General features: G+C 43.3%; 1 protein-coding gene across 1 annotated transcript; it reads left to right on the top strand.

Moving 5' to 3' along the window:
* The first annotated feature begins 10,756 nt into the window (after positions 1-10,756).
* Positions 10,757-16,161, top strand: LOC138945774 (FMRFamide peptide receptor frpr-18-like). The gene is made up of 4 exons (XM_070317287.1): positions 10,757-11,533; positions 11,994-12,298; positions 15,065-15,190; positions 15,750-16,161. Exons 1-4 carry the CDS (start codon positions 10,953-10,955, stop codon positions 15,953-15,955), a joined length of 1,218 nt encoding a protein of 405 aa, XP_070173388.1. The 5' UTR covers positions 10,757-10,952; the 3' UTR covers positions 15,956-16,161.
* The last annotated feature ends 3,428 nt before the right edge of the window (positions 16,162-19,589 follow it).

Raw genomic sequence — 19,589 nt, forward strand, 5'->3', positions numbered from 1 at the left:
CAACAACAACAACAACAACAACAACAACAACAACAACAACAACCAACAACCAACAACAACGTACAGCACATTCCTTCTTTATATTATGATTATTTCAACCATGTCCGTACTATTGTACTGGTATTTTGACTAAACGAGGCAATTCTACAGGCGCGTCTTTTTCTAGACCAGTATCATGACATTTCACAGTCCAAAAAAGTAGCTACAGAGAAGTCAGTGAACTCCATATATGGTTGGTTTTAAACTTGTTTTTGATGTTCTCTAATTGTACACATTTTTTATGTTATCTGGTAGAGCCACAAGATGGTGGTCGTAAATTCTGATTCAGTGACTACTTTGGGACAGAGCCTCGATTTGATGTTTCGGTCATGCCTGTCAGTTTTGTTGATACAATAAAAATAAAAATTCACAAAACAAAGTACTTAAAACAGATATCTCTGTCTCTTTCTCTTATTGTCTCACTCTGTGTCTTTCTCTCTGTCTCTGTCTGTCTCTCTTTGTCTTTTTCTCTCTCACACACTCAATAACACTCTCTTGTCTTTGTCTTTCCATTACTGCCCACAATCAACAGTAGTGATTATTTCGGCACTTGATGGGATGTTGCGCAAGTCCAGTAAAGCAGCGTTTCCAGCATCCAAAAGTCCATTAAAGTTCACAGGTTGGGGAGTATGGGGGGGAGGGGACATGAGTCACAGTGGCTGCTGGTTTAGTGCGAGGCGCGCGACACAAAGGTGTCGACAGTGCGGGCCTCGACGACAGCTGCTGGTAGAGAGTTCCAGTCCTTCACTGTGCTGGGTAGAAAAGCGGCACTCCGATACTGAGTGCGGCAGGTGATGAGGCCGAACTGCTGGCAATGGCCTCTTCGCTGGCGTGGTGGTAAGGGGGCCAGCTTCGACTTGATGCCCGGACAGTGGACGATGCTGTTCTTGATCTTATAGAGCATCGAGAGGCGGGCAAGCTTCCTGCGCTCCTCCAGAGACTGCCACCCAAGGGAGTCCAGCATCCGGCTGACACTTGACGTGTTGTGGTAGCGGTTGCAGACGAATCGGGCAGCTCGTCTCTGGACGGCCTCAAGCTTGTCGATGTTCTTCTGGGTGTGCGGGTCCCATACTGACGAGGCGTACTCCAGGATAGGCCTGACAAAGGCCTTGTACGCCTGCTCTTTCACGGATCTTGATGAGATCTTCAGATTGCGCCGCAGGAACCCCAGGGTCATGTTTGCCTTGCTGACGATGTTGTTGATATGGTCGTCCCAGCACAGGTCACTCTGAATGGTCACACCCAGGTACTTGACCGCCTTCACTGTCTCCAGCGTATGCCCGTGGAGCTGGTAAGAGGGCTGTAGTGGGCGTCTGCTCCTCGTAACAGGCAGGGTGTTGCACTTTGCAGGGTGGAACTGCATGTCCCAGTTCTTCTCCCACTCGGCTAGGCGATGGAGGTCTTGTTGTAGCTGGGCCTGGTCATTTACGCTAGTCACCACCCGGTACACTGCAGTGTCATCCGCAAACAGGCGCGCTAGTGCCGTCAGTCTCTCCGGGAGGTCGTTAATGTACGCTAAAAATAGCGTCGGCCCCAGCACCGAGCCCTGCGGCACCCCTGAGCGGACGCTGCCAAACGAGGAGCGACTGCCGTTCACCACCACGGCCTGACGTCTTTGATGGAGAAAGTTCTCGATCCAAGCAAGTGCAGCTCCTCGGACACCGAAGTTTCGGAGTTTGTGGGTAAGCAGACTGTGGTTGACGCGATCAAATGCTTTCGCCAGATCCATGATCAACACGTCCGTCTGATTCCCACTCTCGAGGTTGCTCGTGAGCTCTTCGGTGAAGTCCAGGAGCTGAGTCTCGCAGGACCGACTTCGACGAAAGCCGTGTTGATTATCGTCGAGGACGTCGTTGTTGTCAAAATGTTGCAGCATGGCGCTCACCACGATGTGCTCCATGAGCTTGCACGCCACGCAGGTGAGAGACACCGGCCTGTAATTGGCTGGATTGTACTTCTCCCCCTTTTTGAAGATCGGAGTGACGTGCGCGTCCTTCCAGTCAGGTGGAACTGAGCCAGTGGTTAGTGATGACTGGAAGACGGCGGTGAGGCCTGGTGCCAGCTCCTTTGCCAGTTCTTTGAGAACCCGTGGGCTAATCCCATCAGGTCCTGTCGCCTTGTTTGGATTCAAGTTCGCCATCAGTTTCTGGACGCCATGCGCTGTAATGTGGATCTCATCCATGGGAGGAGTGCTCGAGGCCCAGGCCGGCACACCAGTCCTGGCCTCAAACTCTTCCTCACTGAACGCAGCGCCGTCACCAAACACTGACTGGAACTGTGCGTTGAGGACCTCCGCCTGTGCTATTGGGTCGGACGTCAGCTGGCCATCCTTCTTCAGAGGTGCAACACCGGTGCCGGTAGATTTCTGGTTCTTCATATACGTCCAGAAACGCTTGTTCTTTCCAGCTCTTTCCGGGTCATCTTCACCTGTGAAGATGTTGTTGAGGTATTTCCAGTAGCTGTGGCGCAACCGCCGCTGTACTTCCCTACGCAGCTGTTTCATGTAGGTTTTGAGGTCGTTGGAGCCGAGTTTCTTCATGTTGCGGTAGGCTCGGTCTTTTCTGTTGATCAGACTTTGCAGGTCAGCGGTCACCCAGGGCTGACTGACTTTAGGCCGGGACATCTTGTGTGGCACAGACGTCTTCACTGCTTTCTGGAGCTTTTCCTTGAAGGTTGTCCATAGCTCCTCTGTAGTGGCAGTGTCCTGTATCTGTTGAAGGTCGGTGCTCAGTTCTGTGGCAGCCTGCCGCAGCGTTGGCCAGTCAGCTCTGTTGTACAGGGGAATCTCTCGCTGCTGTTGCTTCTTTCTTGGTATGCAGATGTTGAATTCGCAGTATGGGATGTTGTGGTCAGACAGGCCGGGAACAACTTCCACGCGTGGGACGAGCTGGGGACAATTCGTTAGGAAGAGATCCAACGTGTTGTCGTCTCTGGTCGGCTCCTTCACAAGCTGCTCTAGGCCGTTGTCGTAGACGATGTTGATAAAGTCATTATGGAGTCTCGGGCAGGGAGATTTGCTCTTAATAGTTCCAGTGTTCCAATCCATGCCTGGAAAGTTGAAGTCACACACACACACACACACAGACATACACACACACACACACACACACACACACACACACACACACACACACACACACACAGGATCTCTCTCTCTCTCTCTCTCTCTATCTCTCTATCTCTTTCTCTATCTATCTCACTTACCCATTCCGGTCTGTCACGAATCTCTCTGTCTCTTAATACAAGTATTAACAAGTATTAAGTGTGTCTCTCTGTCTGTCTGTCGGTGTGCATGCGTCAGTGTCTGTGATCATATTTACGGAACGTTATGTTTTTGTCAGGCCGTGTTTGCTTAATACGTCTCGTGCACTGAGTATATTGATTTGCACGGCCCTGAAAATTGCTTGTATTACAGCTCTCTGCAGAAACAAATATTTGATTTGCTAGGCCCTGAAAAAATGCTTGTATTAATTATATCTGTCTGTAGAAACAAGATGTTAGGATACGATTGTGGTAATTTGTATGGGGGTGAGGGGGTATGTAATTATGTGTGTGTTCGACAATGACATTGCCGATGGATTCTCTGATAAAAACCAACCTTCAATGTTTGCTCCTCCCTTCCAACGTCACCCATCCCGCTCCTCCTTCTCCCCCCCCCCCCTCCACCTCGCCACCATTACCACTGCCCGACCCCTTCTGCCTCATTATCTCAGTAATTTAATTCCCGGGATTCGATTTTGTGATTTGGGTCTCTCGCTGCCATGACTACGGTTATAACATTCAACGAAGCTTCTAATTGGGTAGGTAGACAATTCTCCTCGCTCTCAGAATTGCTGCTTTTAAAAAATTGACCAGGGAAAAAGCTGTAAAATTCGTTCTGTTTTAATGTTTTTTGGGAACTCCTCTCTTTACTTTTAGAGTCGATGAGGCGAGAATAGAATTATTTCCATGGAAAGTTGAAATATTCGTTCTGTTTTAATGGTTTTTAGGAACTTCTTTCTTCAGTTTTCAAGTCGATGAGACGAGACTAGAATTATTTTCATGGCAAGTTGTAGTGTGGATGTCTGTCCGTGTGTTCGTTTGTCGTTCTGGTGCAATGCCAGAACGCGAGACTAAGAACGGACAGTGTCAAAACGATATGACATGGCTCCCACGTATTTCCAAATACCGTATATATCTCATATTTAACGTTATACCGAAACGTTTAACACTTCCTTAAAACACACACACACACACACACACACACACACATACACACACATACACACACACACACATACACACACAATTTAACATGACATACCAGAAAAAAATGCAGTCTTCATGATTAAAACACTTACCACTCAAAAAAGATTGAAAGATTTAAAGTATCGCTTGCACACTGGATGTCCGTTCTACAAGCCACGTAACGTCAGAGGTCGACTAAAACTCGTATTAATATAAGGTGGCTGGCGAAAACTACAAGAGAGTGCGTTTTCCAGCGCGTTCCATCGTAAAACAAGAAGAATTCAAATGTAAATGGATGATAGATGTATGTTATTTGCATTTTTGACCAAAATATGACACTCAACACAGATGTCGACAGTTATTGTTCACCTAACAATGGCTAACGCGGTATCACAGAACGATGGCTGTCTAGGTCAGTGGACAATGTCATGATTTTGTCAAAAATGCAAATAATATATGAAAACGGAAAGAATAAGAGAGTGAGATAAGAAGTGGAATTTGTTCAATCGTTGCTTTTTAGTCGGTTTGCTCACAGGCCTTTGCTGCGCATGTCAATCAATACATAGGGGAAGGGCTCCTAATATGGACCGGCTCCTAATATGGACCACCTCCTGTTCTGACAAACTAACGGCGCTAGAGCGCTCAAAACAATTTCATTGGCTGTATTCACCCTCTCTGGATAACTTTCACATGTCAAAACAGTTGCAGAAACACAAACCTGAAAACCGTTAGGCTTTTTCTCTTTTTTTCACTTTTGGCAGGGTTCACTCTAAATTTGCCGCCTAAAACGGACTCGTTTCTGTCCACAGCCAAAGTTTTTATCACACAAAAATTGCTACATATGACAGCTAAGACCGTATTTGTTACATTTTAGCAGTGCTGACCACGAGTTTCTACTGCAAACAAAAAATAATAGCAAAATCTCAAAGTATGTGTGAGTCCCCTAATATGGACCACCTTCAACAAATCGAAGAAAATAAAAGCTAAATGCTATTTTCATTAATTCATTCAGAAGCTTGCTGGAAATAACCTATAACTAGCCTTCGAGATTTAAAAAAAATATCACAAATAGTCTTCTTTTTGTGGAAGTTGATAATTTCACTTATTTTCACTCTGTTTTTGATGAGTTTCTTTAGTTTCCTGGTGTGCTTCAAATAATGCTTTCATCAACCCGAAACAGATAAATCTAAAGCATATTTTGATTAGTCTGACTTGCACACTAAGTTGTATCATGTTATTCTGAAGTATCGGGGAATTTGTACAGTGATTCGAGAAGGCCGCTTTAGTGGTCCATATTAGGCGCCCAGGCTCCTAATATGGACCTTTTTTTTTTCTTCTGTATTTAATTTTTGCTGAATATATATCAAAGCTATTTCACTCTAATTAGGCCTAGCGGTTAACCTAAGAGAGAAGGACTACCAAACACAAAATGAAACTTCTTCGCAAGAAAACAAGCTAGTTATCAGCATGAATCAAAAAGTGGTCCATATTAGGAGCCCTTCCCCTACACTTTTACTGAAATGTTATTACAAATTAATGTCTCACGTTTACTAAAGTGTTAACAAAGGATCCACACATAATAACAGCGTGCTAAATAGAGACAGCCAATTATGCAAGACTCAAAATAAAGAAAAGACAATTGTGTTCTGTTTTAATTGCTAGTCACTACATCTTTTCAATGAGATTGAACTAGGATGACGCCACTTGAGAAACATATAATAACACGTCATGGATCTTACAAATCGAAAACAAAACTAATAATTTGTTTTAAATGTGCGATGCACCACACGAAAATAAACGATCCCTTAGCAGAAATATCTCCCCCCCCTACCCCTCAAAAAAGCATTTATATTGAGAGAGAAATTGTTATCTGTGTGTGTGCTTTTGCGAATGTGTGCGCGCGCGTGTGTGTGTGTGTGTGTGTGTGTGTGTGTGTGTGTGTGTGTGTGTGTGTGTGAGTGAGCGCGCACGCGTCATTGTGTGGGAATGTGGAAGCGCATGCACGCGTTTGTTTACCCGTACTTATTGGCCTTCATAGGGTGGGAGCTGATAATGACAGAAAGGTGATCAAGTCACACACACACACACACACGCACACACACACACACATGCACGCACGCACGCATGTACGCACGCACACACACACAACGACACACACACACAACGGCACACACACTCACACTCACACACACACACGACCTTCCCCCCAACATCCCAACCTCCACACACACACCTACACAAAATACACGACATACCACATCTCTTTAGTCCACGCCCGCCTCTGGCTACTCCAGCCATCATTTAATGGGCTAACGATTTAACGTAAGGCCCCCCAAAAACAAAATTCTGTTTACGGTATCCCGACCGACTCTATTTTTTCGCGCGACCCTAGACTTTTTTTTTGGCATTTGGGGGAGAAAAAAAAAGTTTTTTTGGCAAAATAACTTAAAAATATGTTTTTTTGGGGGAAAAAAATTAAAATTCCGACCTACCGACCCTATTTTTGTGGCCTATGTTACCGTAAACAGACTATTTTGTTATTGTTGCCTAAGCCACCCAGAGCTATATAAGGTCTGGCACTACAGTTGGACACAGAGGTCCGTTCTGAAAGCCACGCACACCGCCGCTATCCACAGACGCACGTGAATTAGCAAACTCTGTTCTTCAAATTATCGGACTTGCCAGCTTCTTTTTGTTATCGTTGTTGAGCGTACCATTCATTATCACTCGAGGGGCACCTAACACGCGCAACTCCTATAGAGTAGGTGGATCTGTGAAGATTACGTGTTGGAATCTAAACCATCACGGTAGCATATTCATAAATATATTCGTCTTTGGAGAATATTGTGCGTCGTGAAAACTGGCAAGCAAACTGTTTTCTCACATATTTGTATTGTCGTTCTGGCGTGGACATTCTGAAAATCATCTGCCGATTCTTGTTATTGATTTTTTAAACGAATATCTGTGTCAGTTTATCAATTGTCAACAATGATGACTGATGCATGTGAGTAATTTTCAAGCAAGTAACTGTCGTCTTTTTTTATGGGGGCCAGGAGGCCCCCATTTATACGGTTAGTTTCGAAGGTGACCATGGGCAGCGCCATTTTGTTGTGAAATACGTCATCAGTTTGTGTACACAGGAAGTTGTGACATCCGTCACCCTTTGGGAGGGGTGAAGGCAACATTGTTCATCAGTAGAAAGTTGTGAAATCCGTCACCCTATGGGAGGGGTGAAGGCAAAATTGGTCATCACCGAGTTTGTGTAACACAGGAAGTTGTGAAATACGTCACCCTATGGGAGGAGTGAAGGCAAAATTGTTCAACAAAAACGAAGGTATCATAGGTCTAAATGTGCAGGGTCAACCGCAACAAACTCAAACCATTCATACTACACTGCATCTGAGTGACTTATATACCAACATTTTATTTCTTATTTTCAGCACAGGTATAGGAAAAATCATGAACAAAAATGTTATTTATTTTCTAATTTAACATTTGTTTTACAAATGTCACCATGGTCTTTCAAACATTGTTATGTTAAAAAAAAAGAAGCTTTTGTGCACACATCAGAAAATACATTGTACATTTTACCTACAGGCCAAACAGTGTCTGTGGCAAAGGACCCAGCAAGTTGCACTGATCTATATATTTAGATCAGTGGCAAGTTGTCAAGAACAGGCGCTTGCATTTGGATGTGTCCACTGATAGTTGGTTTGGTTGTGATCAATCAGAATAATGTGGGAATAAAAATGTATGACAGTTTGGTATGATGACATGTATTTCACACATGCTGAAATGTAATATTATACATGATATAATATTATTATGGCTGTTGCCATGACCATGAACCCCAAGAAAGGTTTAATGTTATGTAAATCAAAATACCAAAATCAAGCACCTATTAATCTGGTCTACGGCGCGGGAAGATTGAGGCCTTCGTAAACGTTCAACGTTGGCCAATAATGATTTTAACAATGTTGTGTCGTTTTGTATTATGTTTTATTTTGTTGATCAATTGATAAATATGTCTTCCCAACATATCACAAATCAAACAGAAATAAAGTCTTAGAGAACTACAATAATTATTGTTGCCGTCAAAACCTTGCAAGGCCTCAACCGTTCTCACGAGATCAGTTACATTTTTTTTCTCTCTCTCTCTCTCTGTCTGTATGTATGTCTTTGTCTGTGTCTCCCTCTGAGTCTCTCCGCTTCTGTCTTTCTATCTCTGTCTATGTGTGTGTGTGTGTGTCTCTCTCTCTCTCCCTCTCGCTTTCTCTCTCTCTCTCATCTGACTCTTGGCACACAGGTCAAAGCAGAGGTTAACTTGAGTGCACGTGTACCTAGCAGGAGGGGTGGGTGGGTGATTTCTTGAATTAGCTGAGGGCGGTGAACATGTGTCGTTGTTTGCCGTTGTCATGAGAACAGTTACTTTTGTTTTGTTTCGTTTTTTCCTCCAAATTTTTGCATTTTTACAACAGGCTTTTCTGTTTCATCTCTCATACATGGTGTCAATTGGAAAAAAAAACCGGAACATCACAGAAGTAACTTATCTCGTGAGAACGGTAGTGCACTAGGTTTAGGAAAAAACAAGACAGTACCTTATCTCTTTCAACCCGTATGGGGCCCTTCAACATGTGACAGACTGACAAATTCACCGAACCCATTTGGTTCTTTGAGAGAATTTTTCCGTGAAAACCTTTTCAGTGCCTCAGGGTCAGCTCAGGGTCAGTGTCATAAGAACCTACATGTATGGCCGGACGAAGCCATGTTAACGGAAGGGATATAAGACCGTTTTCAGCGGATGTTCACACAGCTAAAACCTGATTTTCTTGCAGTTGCTTTGTCTGCAATGCCTTAGAACTCTACAAATAGTTAAGTTTTTCGCGTTTGTGTTGTAATTTGCAAGCAAACATCGTACATAGTAAAGTTAATCGACTTTGGTACAATTTGTAAAAACTAGGGCATTATGGGGCGGGGATATAGCTCAGTTGGTAGCGCGCTGGATTTGTATTCAGTATTCAGTTGCCCGCTGTCAGCGTGAGTTCGATCCCAGGTTCGGCGGAAATTTATTTCAGAGTCAACTTTGTGTGCAGACTCTCTTCGGTGTCCGAACTCCCCCCCCGTGTACACTACATTGGGTGTGCACGTTAAAGATCCCACGATTGACAAAAGGGTCTTTCCTGGCAAAATTGCTTAGGCACAGTTAATAATTGTCTACCTATACCCGTGTGACTTGGAATAATAGGCCGTGAAAGGTAAATATGCGCCGAAATGGCTACAATTACTGGCCGTATAAAATTTCATCTCACACGGCATCACTGCAGAGCGCCTAGAACTGTAGTACAGTTCTAGGCGCTCTGCAGTGATGCCGTGTGAGATGAAACGGAATATGCGCGATATAAGCCTCATTGATTGATTGATTGATACCTGATACCCCCCAAAAATATATAAATCCCATGCTGTTTTCAAATACAGCGTTTTGCTATTCACTTCAATATAATAGTAAATAACAATCAAGAAATAACAAAGTCTTTTAACCACAATTTCCCAGATATTTACACTTTTCGTTTTGTTTCAATTCACACCACAAAACATACACTTCGCCTTTTGCTATTCAGTCTCAAGTCTAAATGATAATAGTATAAATCATAACTAATTTTCTTCACATCATCATAGACATAATGTTGCCTCACATGTTGTTTGTACAATCGTTGGTTTTCACAATAAATATTGCATTACTGTATTTGTTATCTTCTTTTTCTTTAACAATGTCTTTCCAAAAACAAAACTCAAAGACCACACAAGCTATTGCAACCTACTCCTATCTCTCGTCTCTCTTCCTGGGTACAATGGTACCTAAGACTTACATTCAAATGCTTACATTTCCATGCTACCCACATTGTCAAAATACCAATAATTATTCAAAACAAATGTTAAGTACCACCTAACTTCATTTCAGACCCACACCCATTATTATACACACATTTCACATTTAAACCATTAGTCGGCCCCCTGTCGATATTTATCGACTAAGTACCTTGTTGTTGTTGAGTCAAATGTGTTGAAAACCAGCCACCGTGATTAGTAACCATTATTTTCCAAGCCCGACCCTTAACCGTATAACGTGCACAGAACAGGAGTTGCTTTCTGCATTGCACTGATGCACAATTTATGAGAAACGAATTGAATGTTGGGGAGGAAATTGTTACATTGTTACATTGTTACATTGTGTACGTTCAAAGGCAGGAAAGACTCGTCGGTCTTACAATAGCTCACAACGCAATCTTAACTTTGTGTTTATTTCCTTGCAAACATACAGTAAAGACAACTTCAGAGGCGACAACCACGGACGCAATTATCGCCATCTCTGACTACATCAGACGAATCTCTGATGCAAAACTGCGAATTTGTTTGTGTGAAGTGTTGTCGAATTGATGTTCGCTTGCTGTGAAAACAAGTTCTGACAAGAAACTTGACAAGGCTGGTCTACTTTATGAAACGTCAAAAAGTTACCTGCAGGTTGTGTTCAAAATCTTAACTTGTGTTCACATGCACAGAGAATCAAACGGACCGTCGAAGCATCTGTTCTAGGAATCCATAATTATCAGATCTTTGCTTAGCCAAATAAGCTGAAATCTAAACAAGTTCAAACTAAAACATAGTGACAGCCTGAGTAAGCTCTAAAAATGGCGAACACTTCTGCTGCAGTAACACTGATACAGACACACTCCACGAGCAGTTATTTACAGGATTCGTGGCTGTTCAACGTCACCGGGTACAACGACATCAACACCACCATCGCCAACAACAGCGACAACCTCACTGAGATCTCGACACAGAACAAGCTGTTTCTTCCTTGCAACAATCTGGAAAACTTGGTGGACGAAGCCACGGCGGAACAGGTGGAACGGTTATTCCACCTGACTGCTCTCCCTTTGCTGGAACTCTTTGGTGTGGTGACCAACGTCATCAACTGCCTCGTTTTCGCTCGACAGGGACTGAAGAATAGAATCAACTTGTGTCTCTTCAGCCTCGCTTTGGCTGATATCAGTTTCCTTCTCCTCAGTTTCGCGGCCAAGTTTTTCAGTTTTTTGGGTCTGTTTGACGAAGATCTTGAAGAATATTGGAGTCAGAAGTATCTGAATACTGTGTTAGGCCCCATGCTGGGAATGATGAACATTTCTAACCTGATGACTATGATCATTTCCTTGGAAAGGTGTATTTGTGTCGTGTCTCCATTCACAGCCAAGAAGTTTCTGAAGACGAAGTAAGTATGAATACAAGAGTTACTTCTTCAAAACGTTGTTTTATTTTATCATGTATGTGTGTGTGTGTGTGTATGAAGTTACGTGTGTGTGTGTGTGTGTGTGTGTGTGTGTGTGTGTGTGTGTGTGTGTGTGTGTGTGTGTGTGTGTGTGTGTGTGTGAATGTGTGTGTGCGAGAAATTTATTTCCCAGAGTCAACGTTGTGCAGACTCTCTTCGGTGTCCGAACACCCCCGAGTGCTCGCATGCTCACGATAAAGATTCCAAGTTCACAGCGAAAGTCTCAGGGCTTGGCAACACAAATACACGCACGCATGAACAAAAGAGAAAAATGGGAAGCGCCGTATACTGTATTGCAGCTCGCTTTCCCCAGGGGACTTGAAGTCAGCCCCAATTTGCATGAGGGTAACATCACAGGACTATATCAAATCTGATATATACGAGTGTGGTGACGTGTCCACAGGTACATGGCGATCGGAATCAGCATCATGGCGGTGTACGTGCTGGGCTTCTACAGTCTGCTGAACATGAAGTACGTCACGACTCGTCTCACTGACCCCCAAACCAACACGTCACGCTGGCTGTCACGCCTGAGCGACTTCTACCTTGACCAGCGCACGGTGATCGACATCCTGTACAACCACCTGCTGAGTCTGACCATCCCCTGCGTGTCTCTGGCCGTCGTGGTGGTCGCCACCTCCATCACGGTCAACACGCTCCGTACCTCGTTGGCATGGAGACACGAGATGGCCAGCATGCCGACTGCAGGTCAGTGAAGTGAAGGGGCCCGGTAGCTCAGTTGGTAGAGCCCGGTAGCTCAGTTGGTAGAGCACTGGACTTGTGATCCTAGGCTCGCAGTTTGGAATCCGGGCCGGGACGGACACGGGTCAACTTTATGTGCAGACTCAGAGACGGTATCCATGTTCCACCCCCGTGTCACTACTGTGGCACGTTAAAGGCACAGTAAGCCTCCCGTAAACCATCACAGATACTGTCAGGCTTTTACACACAGTACAAACACCCTTTCATTTAAACACTCACCGATTGAGAACATCCTAGGTGCCCTCCGTAAAGAGCGAACAATTTTCAAAGAATTTATTTTTGCGTGGTTTATCTTACCCCTGAGCCATCGTGAACCCGTGTGATCCAGTTTCCCTTTTTCACAATGTAGTCGTCAGTTAGTTATTTGAATGCGACTATTTACAATAGCACGTTTTTATGCGCGAAACAAACGGCTGTGGTTCACAAGAACTCCAGCGATGGCTTTTGACTGTTGAGAGGAACGGCGATATGCACTGATAAACCGGCGTCGTCTGCTACGACCCTTGCGTGACCCTACTTCCGGGCTTTTCTTTTTTCAAACTTTCACAACTTCGAATTGTACTGATCTTGTCTTGATGAAAAAAGAATTCTTTTATGATTAAAGAATGTTTGTGTAAAAAGCTGTCAATGTATTATTTAGATTTTAAAAGTTAGGTCTAGCGCAAAAACGCACCACGGTCCAAAAACATTTTGATAATCATCGATTCACGGCTATCGCCAGTTTACATCGATAGAATGAGACCCGAAGGGAAGTAACTCATGTTTGACCTGAGTTCAGGATGGGTCCAAAAAGTGTTCGAGACAATCTGCAAAATTAATTCTTTAAAAATTGCTCGCTCTTTACGTAGGGCACCTAGGATGTTCCCGTTTGGTGAGCGTTCAAATGGAAGGGTGTTTGTACTGTGTGTAAAAGCCTGACAGTATCTGTGATGGTTTAGGGGAGGCTTACTGTCCGAGCGTGAATTCCGGTATTCATAACAGCCGTCCAGCACCAAAACGAGGCGCCATTGCTGTTGAGGCCAAGTCCACGAAAATAAATTCTTTGGAAATTTCTCACGCTCGACAGAAAGCAGCCAGGATGTTCCCGTTCGGTGACCGTTCAAATGGAAGTATGCTTGTACTATATGTAGACGCTCGGGGAGCTCTGTGATGGTTTACGGGAGGCTTACTGTGCCTTTAAAGACCCACCTTAACACGCATACACCTGGGTAGTGAGACTCTGTTGCTGCTAGCTTTTCACTGGGAAAAAGCGACCCGAATTTCCCAGCGATGGGACAATAAAGTAATGAAAATGAAAAACTATAGACATTTTTTTTAGTATCTAACACACCAAAAAGGCCCATAGATCGATTCCAAAGTTATACCATACGATTCTGCGTTACAAATAATGCTACCGCGACTAACTTACATGAGAGTGAGTTCACCACGGCAGACTGAGGACATCGTTGTCATGGAGACACGAGATGGCCAGCATGCCGAGCACAGATATGTACTAGAAATGCGACAAACTTACATTATAGTGAAGTGACTTCATTTCACACTGGCATTCTCATGAAACCGAGTTCACCACGGCAGACTGAGGACGCCGTTGGCATGGAGACACAAGACGGCCAACTTGCCCACCGCAGGTCAGTAGCCACGGCTACCAGAACAATGGAACCCCCTTTTCAGACCCCGGATTTAAGACTCTCTCCTTTTTAAGACCAGAGTTTTTGAGGTAATACAATGTTCTAGATGAACGAACGTGTAGCAAAGACCTGTACGCGTACGTACCTGTAGATATTGCGTCACCCGTGACTTACTTTTTTTCTCCAATATCGAAATCATACGTTGTTTTGCTCCCACCAAGACTGCAGATCTTGGCAAACGCGTGACATAAAAACTATATTTAATGACGTTACCACGTTCCCGTACACGTGCTGAAACGTGCCACATCTAGATCTTGCTATATTGATAAAATTATAATGTAGGTTGCACTGTAATGCGACAGCATCGCTTTGGGTGGAGTAGTTATAGACAGACGAGAAAATGATGAATTCCGGTAATAACTCAGGATTGTATGGGTTGTCAAATAGTTGTTTCTTTTGGAAACATTGAGGCACGCTTTCCCACTGGCCAATCACTTGCGAGAGGCGTGCCTTCACTCATGACGCACCCTTTCCCACAGGCCAATCACTAGCGAGAGGCGTGCCTACACTCATGACGCACGCTTTCCCACAGGCCAATCACTAGCGAGAGGCGTGCCTTCACTCATGACGCACGCTTTCCCACAGGCCAATCACTAGCGAGAGGCGTGCCTTCACTCATGACGCACGCTTTCCCATAGGCCAATCACTAGCGAGAGGCGTGCCTTCACTCATGAGGCACGCTTTTCCACAGGCCAATCACTAGCGAGAGGCGTGCCTTCACTCATGACGCACGCTTTCCCACAGGCCAATCACTAGCGACAGGCTTGTCTTCACACTTCTTCGCCGACCACTCGTTGAGTTAAGCTGCTCGGTAGTGATTGGACTATAATGTCTATCGGGAAAGCGTGCTCCAATTCCCCCCCCCCCCCCCCAAAAAAAAAAAAAAAAAAAAAAAAAAAACCAACTCTTTCTCATTCCATACAAACCCGACAGAGTTATTACCGGAATTCGTCATTTCCCCGTCGACTATTGACGTCATGTGTCTGCGTGCTTAGTATCACGTGACTGTGCTGTGACGTTTCAGGCGAGAGGCGGGAGGCCGGAGTGACCAAAATGCTGAGCGTGGTTTGCTTTGTCTACGTCACCACCATCACACCGTCCATCGCACAGGCCTTCGTCAGGACGCTCGTGCCCGGCTATCTGCCCTCGGGTCAGTTAGGATTAAATTGTTTGTTTGTTTGCGTGTGTGTGTGTGTGTGTGTGTGTGTGTGTGTGTGTGTGTGTGTGTGTGTGTGTGTGTGTGTGTGTGTGTGTGTGTCACCACCATCACACAGGCCTTCGTCAGGACGCTCGAGCCCGGCTATCTACCATCGGGTCAGTATTGGATTATGCTTTGTCTGATTTTGCAACAACAAAAAACAAACCATACGCAAACTAAACCACAAACAAACACACACACACACATACATAGCCACACACAGACACACACACATAGCCACACACAAACACAGATGCATACACACACACACATACATAGCCACACACACACAGACACACACACACACACACACACACACACACACACACACACACACACACACACACACACACACACACACACACATATATTAACGCCTGGACGCACGGAACAATGATGATTTACAAGATGGTTTACACAGGAAGGAGTGATTCTTTACTAAATTGCAAAGTCTTCAGCATAGTTCCACCAAAGCGTCCACTAATCGACGGTTCATTTTATTTTATTGCAGGCAAGTACTGCAACACATTCGTGGTGACCCAGACCCTAGCCCACTTGTGCGAGGTGACCAACTCTTCCGTCAACTTTCTCGTCTACTTCTCGATGGGAACGAGATTCAGAGCCACGGTCAAGGACATCTTCAGGAGAAATGGCGGCCCAGACAAAAGTATTTTACCCAATGCAGTTTCCTTGCCAACGATCAGCCAGGAACTGTGACGGCACTGTATGACAATGGGCGAACTGGGGAAATAACTCTGTCGGGTTTGTATGGGTTGTGGGAGAGTTGCTTTCCCTTGTCTGTCCTTGCTTTGAAAAACTGAAAAAAAGCTCAAGCGACATTGTAGGCTTGCCTCAGTGTTTCCATGGAAACACGGGAAAACAGCCCTTCCACAACCCATAAGAACGAGTTATTTCTGAACACCGTCTATCTACTATATAATACTGGTAGGATTTTCGGTGGTTTTTCGATTCCTGTGACCAAACCGCGCGGATTTGTGCCTTCTCCTTCGGTTGCTATGCCAACGTGACCCAGGAAATCGATTCCGCTAGGTCCCGACTTCCAATTTTGTCCACGAACAAAGTTTGAAGAGGTTTGTCTCGCAAATTTGAGCAGACAACAGTGAACTTTGACCTGAACTTTGACATCGCGGCGAGAGAGATCTGTGATTGGTTCTTCTTCAACTTTCGGTTCGACTAAACACGCGACCGCACCTCAGACGAACCTAGCTGTGTGTTTTATTTCTCTACCCCAGACGAACCTAAAATAATAAGAAGATAGATAGATCTGTTTATCTGTTAATGGAACTCCAAAATATTCCATAGATTTGTTTACTAAATAGTTCGAAACATTATCACCTGATAAGTCGCCGTATAACCTTATAGGTTCCAGCGACTAAATATTTTCCCCCGGTGCAACCATAGACATGTACGTCATCATGATCTCCCCTTAATTTGACCGTTATGTTGGCTGTCTTAGTGAAATGGTAAGATATATCTCTATGTTTTTTACATGTAAGTGTTCGGAAAAAATACAGTTATAGCAGTTATGTACAAAAATAAGCAGCATATGCTCTTTTCGCCAAAGTAAAGTCCTTTTTTCTTCTGGTTTCTTATATGTGTCACAGCACACCGCAAGCTTTTAGGCGAATAGCAAGTGAGTGGTATATATATATCATCAATTTTATAGTAGGTAACGGTGTAAATTACTTGCCATGTTCATGTCCATTATACGTTTTCCATATTCCATATGTGTCATTTAATTGTGTGTTGCTTGATGCCATGTATATGTGTGTGTGTGTACATGACTTTAAATAAGCATGGATTGGATGTGTGCACTCGATTGTGTGTGTGAACCATGTATATATTTTCTGTTGTCAATTACATATGTTATACTATGCGTTTGAATCATTAAGTATTTTACACGTCATACTTTTTTTCGTATCTTCACGATGGCTTTTTACCCGTTTAAATTTTAATGCTTCCAACTTTCAAAGCGCTGCACGGCTGGGAAGAGATGCGCACTTTTATCACTGTTGTTCATGTAGACGTAATCATGGATTTATGCAAACGTCATACCTGCTGTATTTTATTTTGTTTGTTTGTATAGTCGCGTGCGGTCGCGCAGTCTTTTTGGTCAGTTCCGATTACCTCCCATTGATGCGAAAACCTATATGACTGTTTTTTGTTATTTTTCTCTCTGTTAATTCACCAGTGGCTATGTAACATGTGTTACAGAATTGCACCGGTGTAAGGGTTAACATTTTATTTTTCACCAAGAGAATATAATTCATTATATGCGGGATAATGTGCGGGGGGGGGGAGGGGTGCAAACAACATTTTCACAACCTTATAGGTTCCAGCGACTAAATATTTTCCCCCGGTGCAACCATAGACATGTACGTCATCATGATCTCCCCTTAATTTGACCGTTATTTTGGCTGTCTTAGTGAAATGGTAAGATATATCTCTATGTTGTTTACATGTAAGTGTTCGGAAAAAATACAGTTATAGCAGTTATGTACAAAAATAAGCAGCATATGCTCTTTTCGCCAAAGTAAAGTCCTTTTTTCTTCTGGTTTCTTATATGTGTCACAGCACACCGCAAGCTTTTAGGCGAATAGCAAGTGAGTGGTATATATATATCATCAATTTTATAGTAGGTAACGGTGTAAATTACTTGCCATGTTCATGTCCATTATACGTTTTCCATATTCCATATGTGTCATTTAATTGTGTGTTGCTTGATGCTTGATGCCATGTATGTATGTGTGTGTGTGTGTGTGTGTGTACATGACTTTAAATAAGCATGGATGTGTGCACTCGATTGTGTGTGTGAACCATGTATATATTTTCTGTTGTCAATTACATCTATTTGGTTTTATTGGTGATCCTGAAAGGTTCCACTTTTTAACTCGATTTGAATTAAAAAAAAAATCATTTTACAAACCCGTTATTCAAGATATAGAATACAGACTTATAATTCTTACCAAGAAACATCTTAACTACTTTTCATTTTAACAAATTCCACAGAGCATTATCAACTCAACCCCACCCCCTGCCCTCCTCTCCTTATTTTTTGTTTCTTTCTTTCCTCTTTTTGAAAGCGGACAAACACTCAAGTCCTTAATGGCTCAAAACCGTAGGACTTTTAATATTAATTTTAACATATGTTATACTATGCGTTTGAATCATTAAGTATTTTAGACGTCATACTTTTTTTCGTATCTTCACGATGGCTTTTTACCCGTTTAAATTTTAATGCTTCCAACTTTCAAAGCGCTGCACGGCTGGGAAGAGATGCGCACTTTTATCACTGTTGTTCATGTAGACGTAATCATGGATTCATGCAAACGTCATACCTGCTGTATTTTATTTTGTTTGTTTGTATAGTCGCGTGCGGTCGCGCAGTCTTTTTGGTCAGTTCCGATTACCTCCCATTGATGCGAAAACCTATATAAGAAGATAGATAGATCTGTTTATCTGTTAATGGAACTCCAAAATATTCCATAGATTTGTTTACTTAATTTTTAAAAGATAAGTTCGAAACATTATCACCTGATAAGTCGCCGTATAACCTTATAGGTTCCAGCGACTAAATATTTTCCCCCGGTGCAACCATAGACATGTACGTCATCATGATCTCCCCTTAATTTGACCGTTATTTTGGCTGTCTTAGTGAAATGGTAAGATATATCTCTATGTTTTTTACATGTAAGTGTTCGGAAAAAATACAGTTATAGCAGTTATGTACAAAAATAAGCAGCATATGCTCTTTTCGCCAAAGTAAAGTCCTTTTTTCTTCTGGTTTCTTATATGTGTCACAGCACACTGCAAGCTTTTAGGCGAATAGCAAGTGAGTGGTATATATATATCATCAATTTTATAGTAGGTAACGGTGTAAATTACTTGCCATGTTCATGCCCATTATACGTTTTCCATATTCCATATGTGTCATTTAATTGTGTGTTGCTTGATGCCATGTATGTATGTGTGTGTGTGTACATGACTTTAAATAAGCATGGATGTGTGCACTCGATTGTGTGTGTGAACCATGTATATATTTTCTGTTGTCAATTACATATGTTATACTATGCGTTTGAATCATTAAGTATTTTACACGTCATACTTTTTTTCGTATCTTCACGATGGCTTTTTACCCGTTTAAATTTTAATGCTTCCAACTTTCAAAGCGCTGCACGGCTGGGAAGAGATGCGCACTTTTATCACTGTTGTTCATGTAGACGTAATCATGGATTCATGCAAACGCCATACCTGCTGTATTTTATTTTGTATAGTCGCGTGCGGTCGCGCAGTCTTTTTGGTCAGTTCCGATTACCTCCCATTGATGCGA

This window comes from Littorina saxatilis, linkage group LG13 (genome assembly GCF_037325665.1).
Source record: "Littorina saxatilis isolate snail1 linkage group LG13, US_GU_Lsax_2.0, whole genome shotgun sequence".
NCBI classification, from domain to species: Eukaryota; Metazoa; Mollusca; class Gastropoda; order Littorinimorpha; family Littorinidae; genus Littorina; species Littorina saxatilis.

Bases quoted from the DNA above. Each gene is read 5' to 3' on its own strand.
- LOC138945774 (XM_070317287.1), top strand. From the start codon at position 10,953: ATGGCGAACACTTCTGCTGCAGTAACACTGATACAGACACACTCCACG. The intron at 11,534-11,993 runs GTAAGTATGAAT...ACGTGTCCACAG, and splicing joins AAGAAGTTTCTGAAGACGAA to GTACATGGCGATCGGAATCA. The intron at 15,191-15,749 runs GTCAGTTAGGAT...ATTTTATTGCAG, and splicing joins GCCCGGCTATCTGCCCTCGG to GCAAGTACTGCAACACATTC.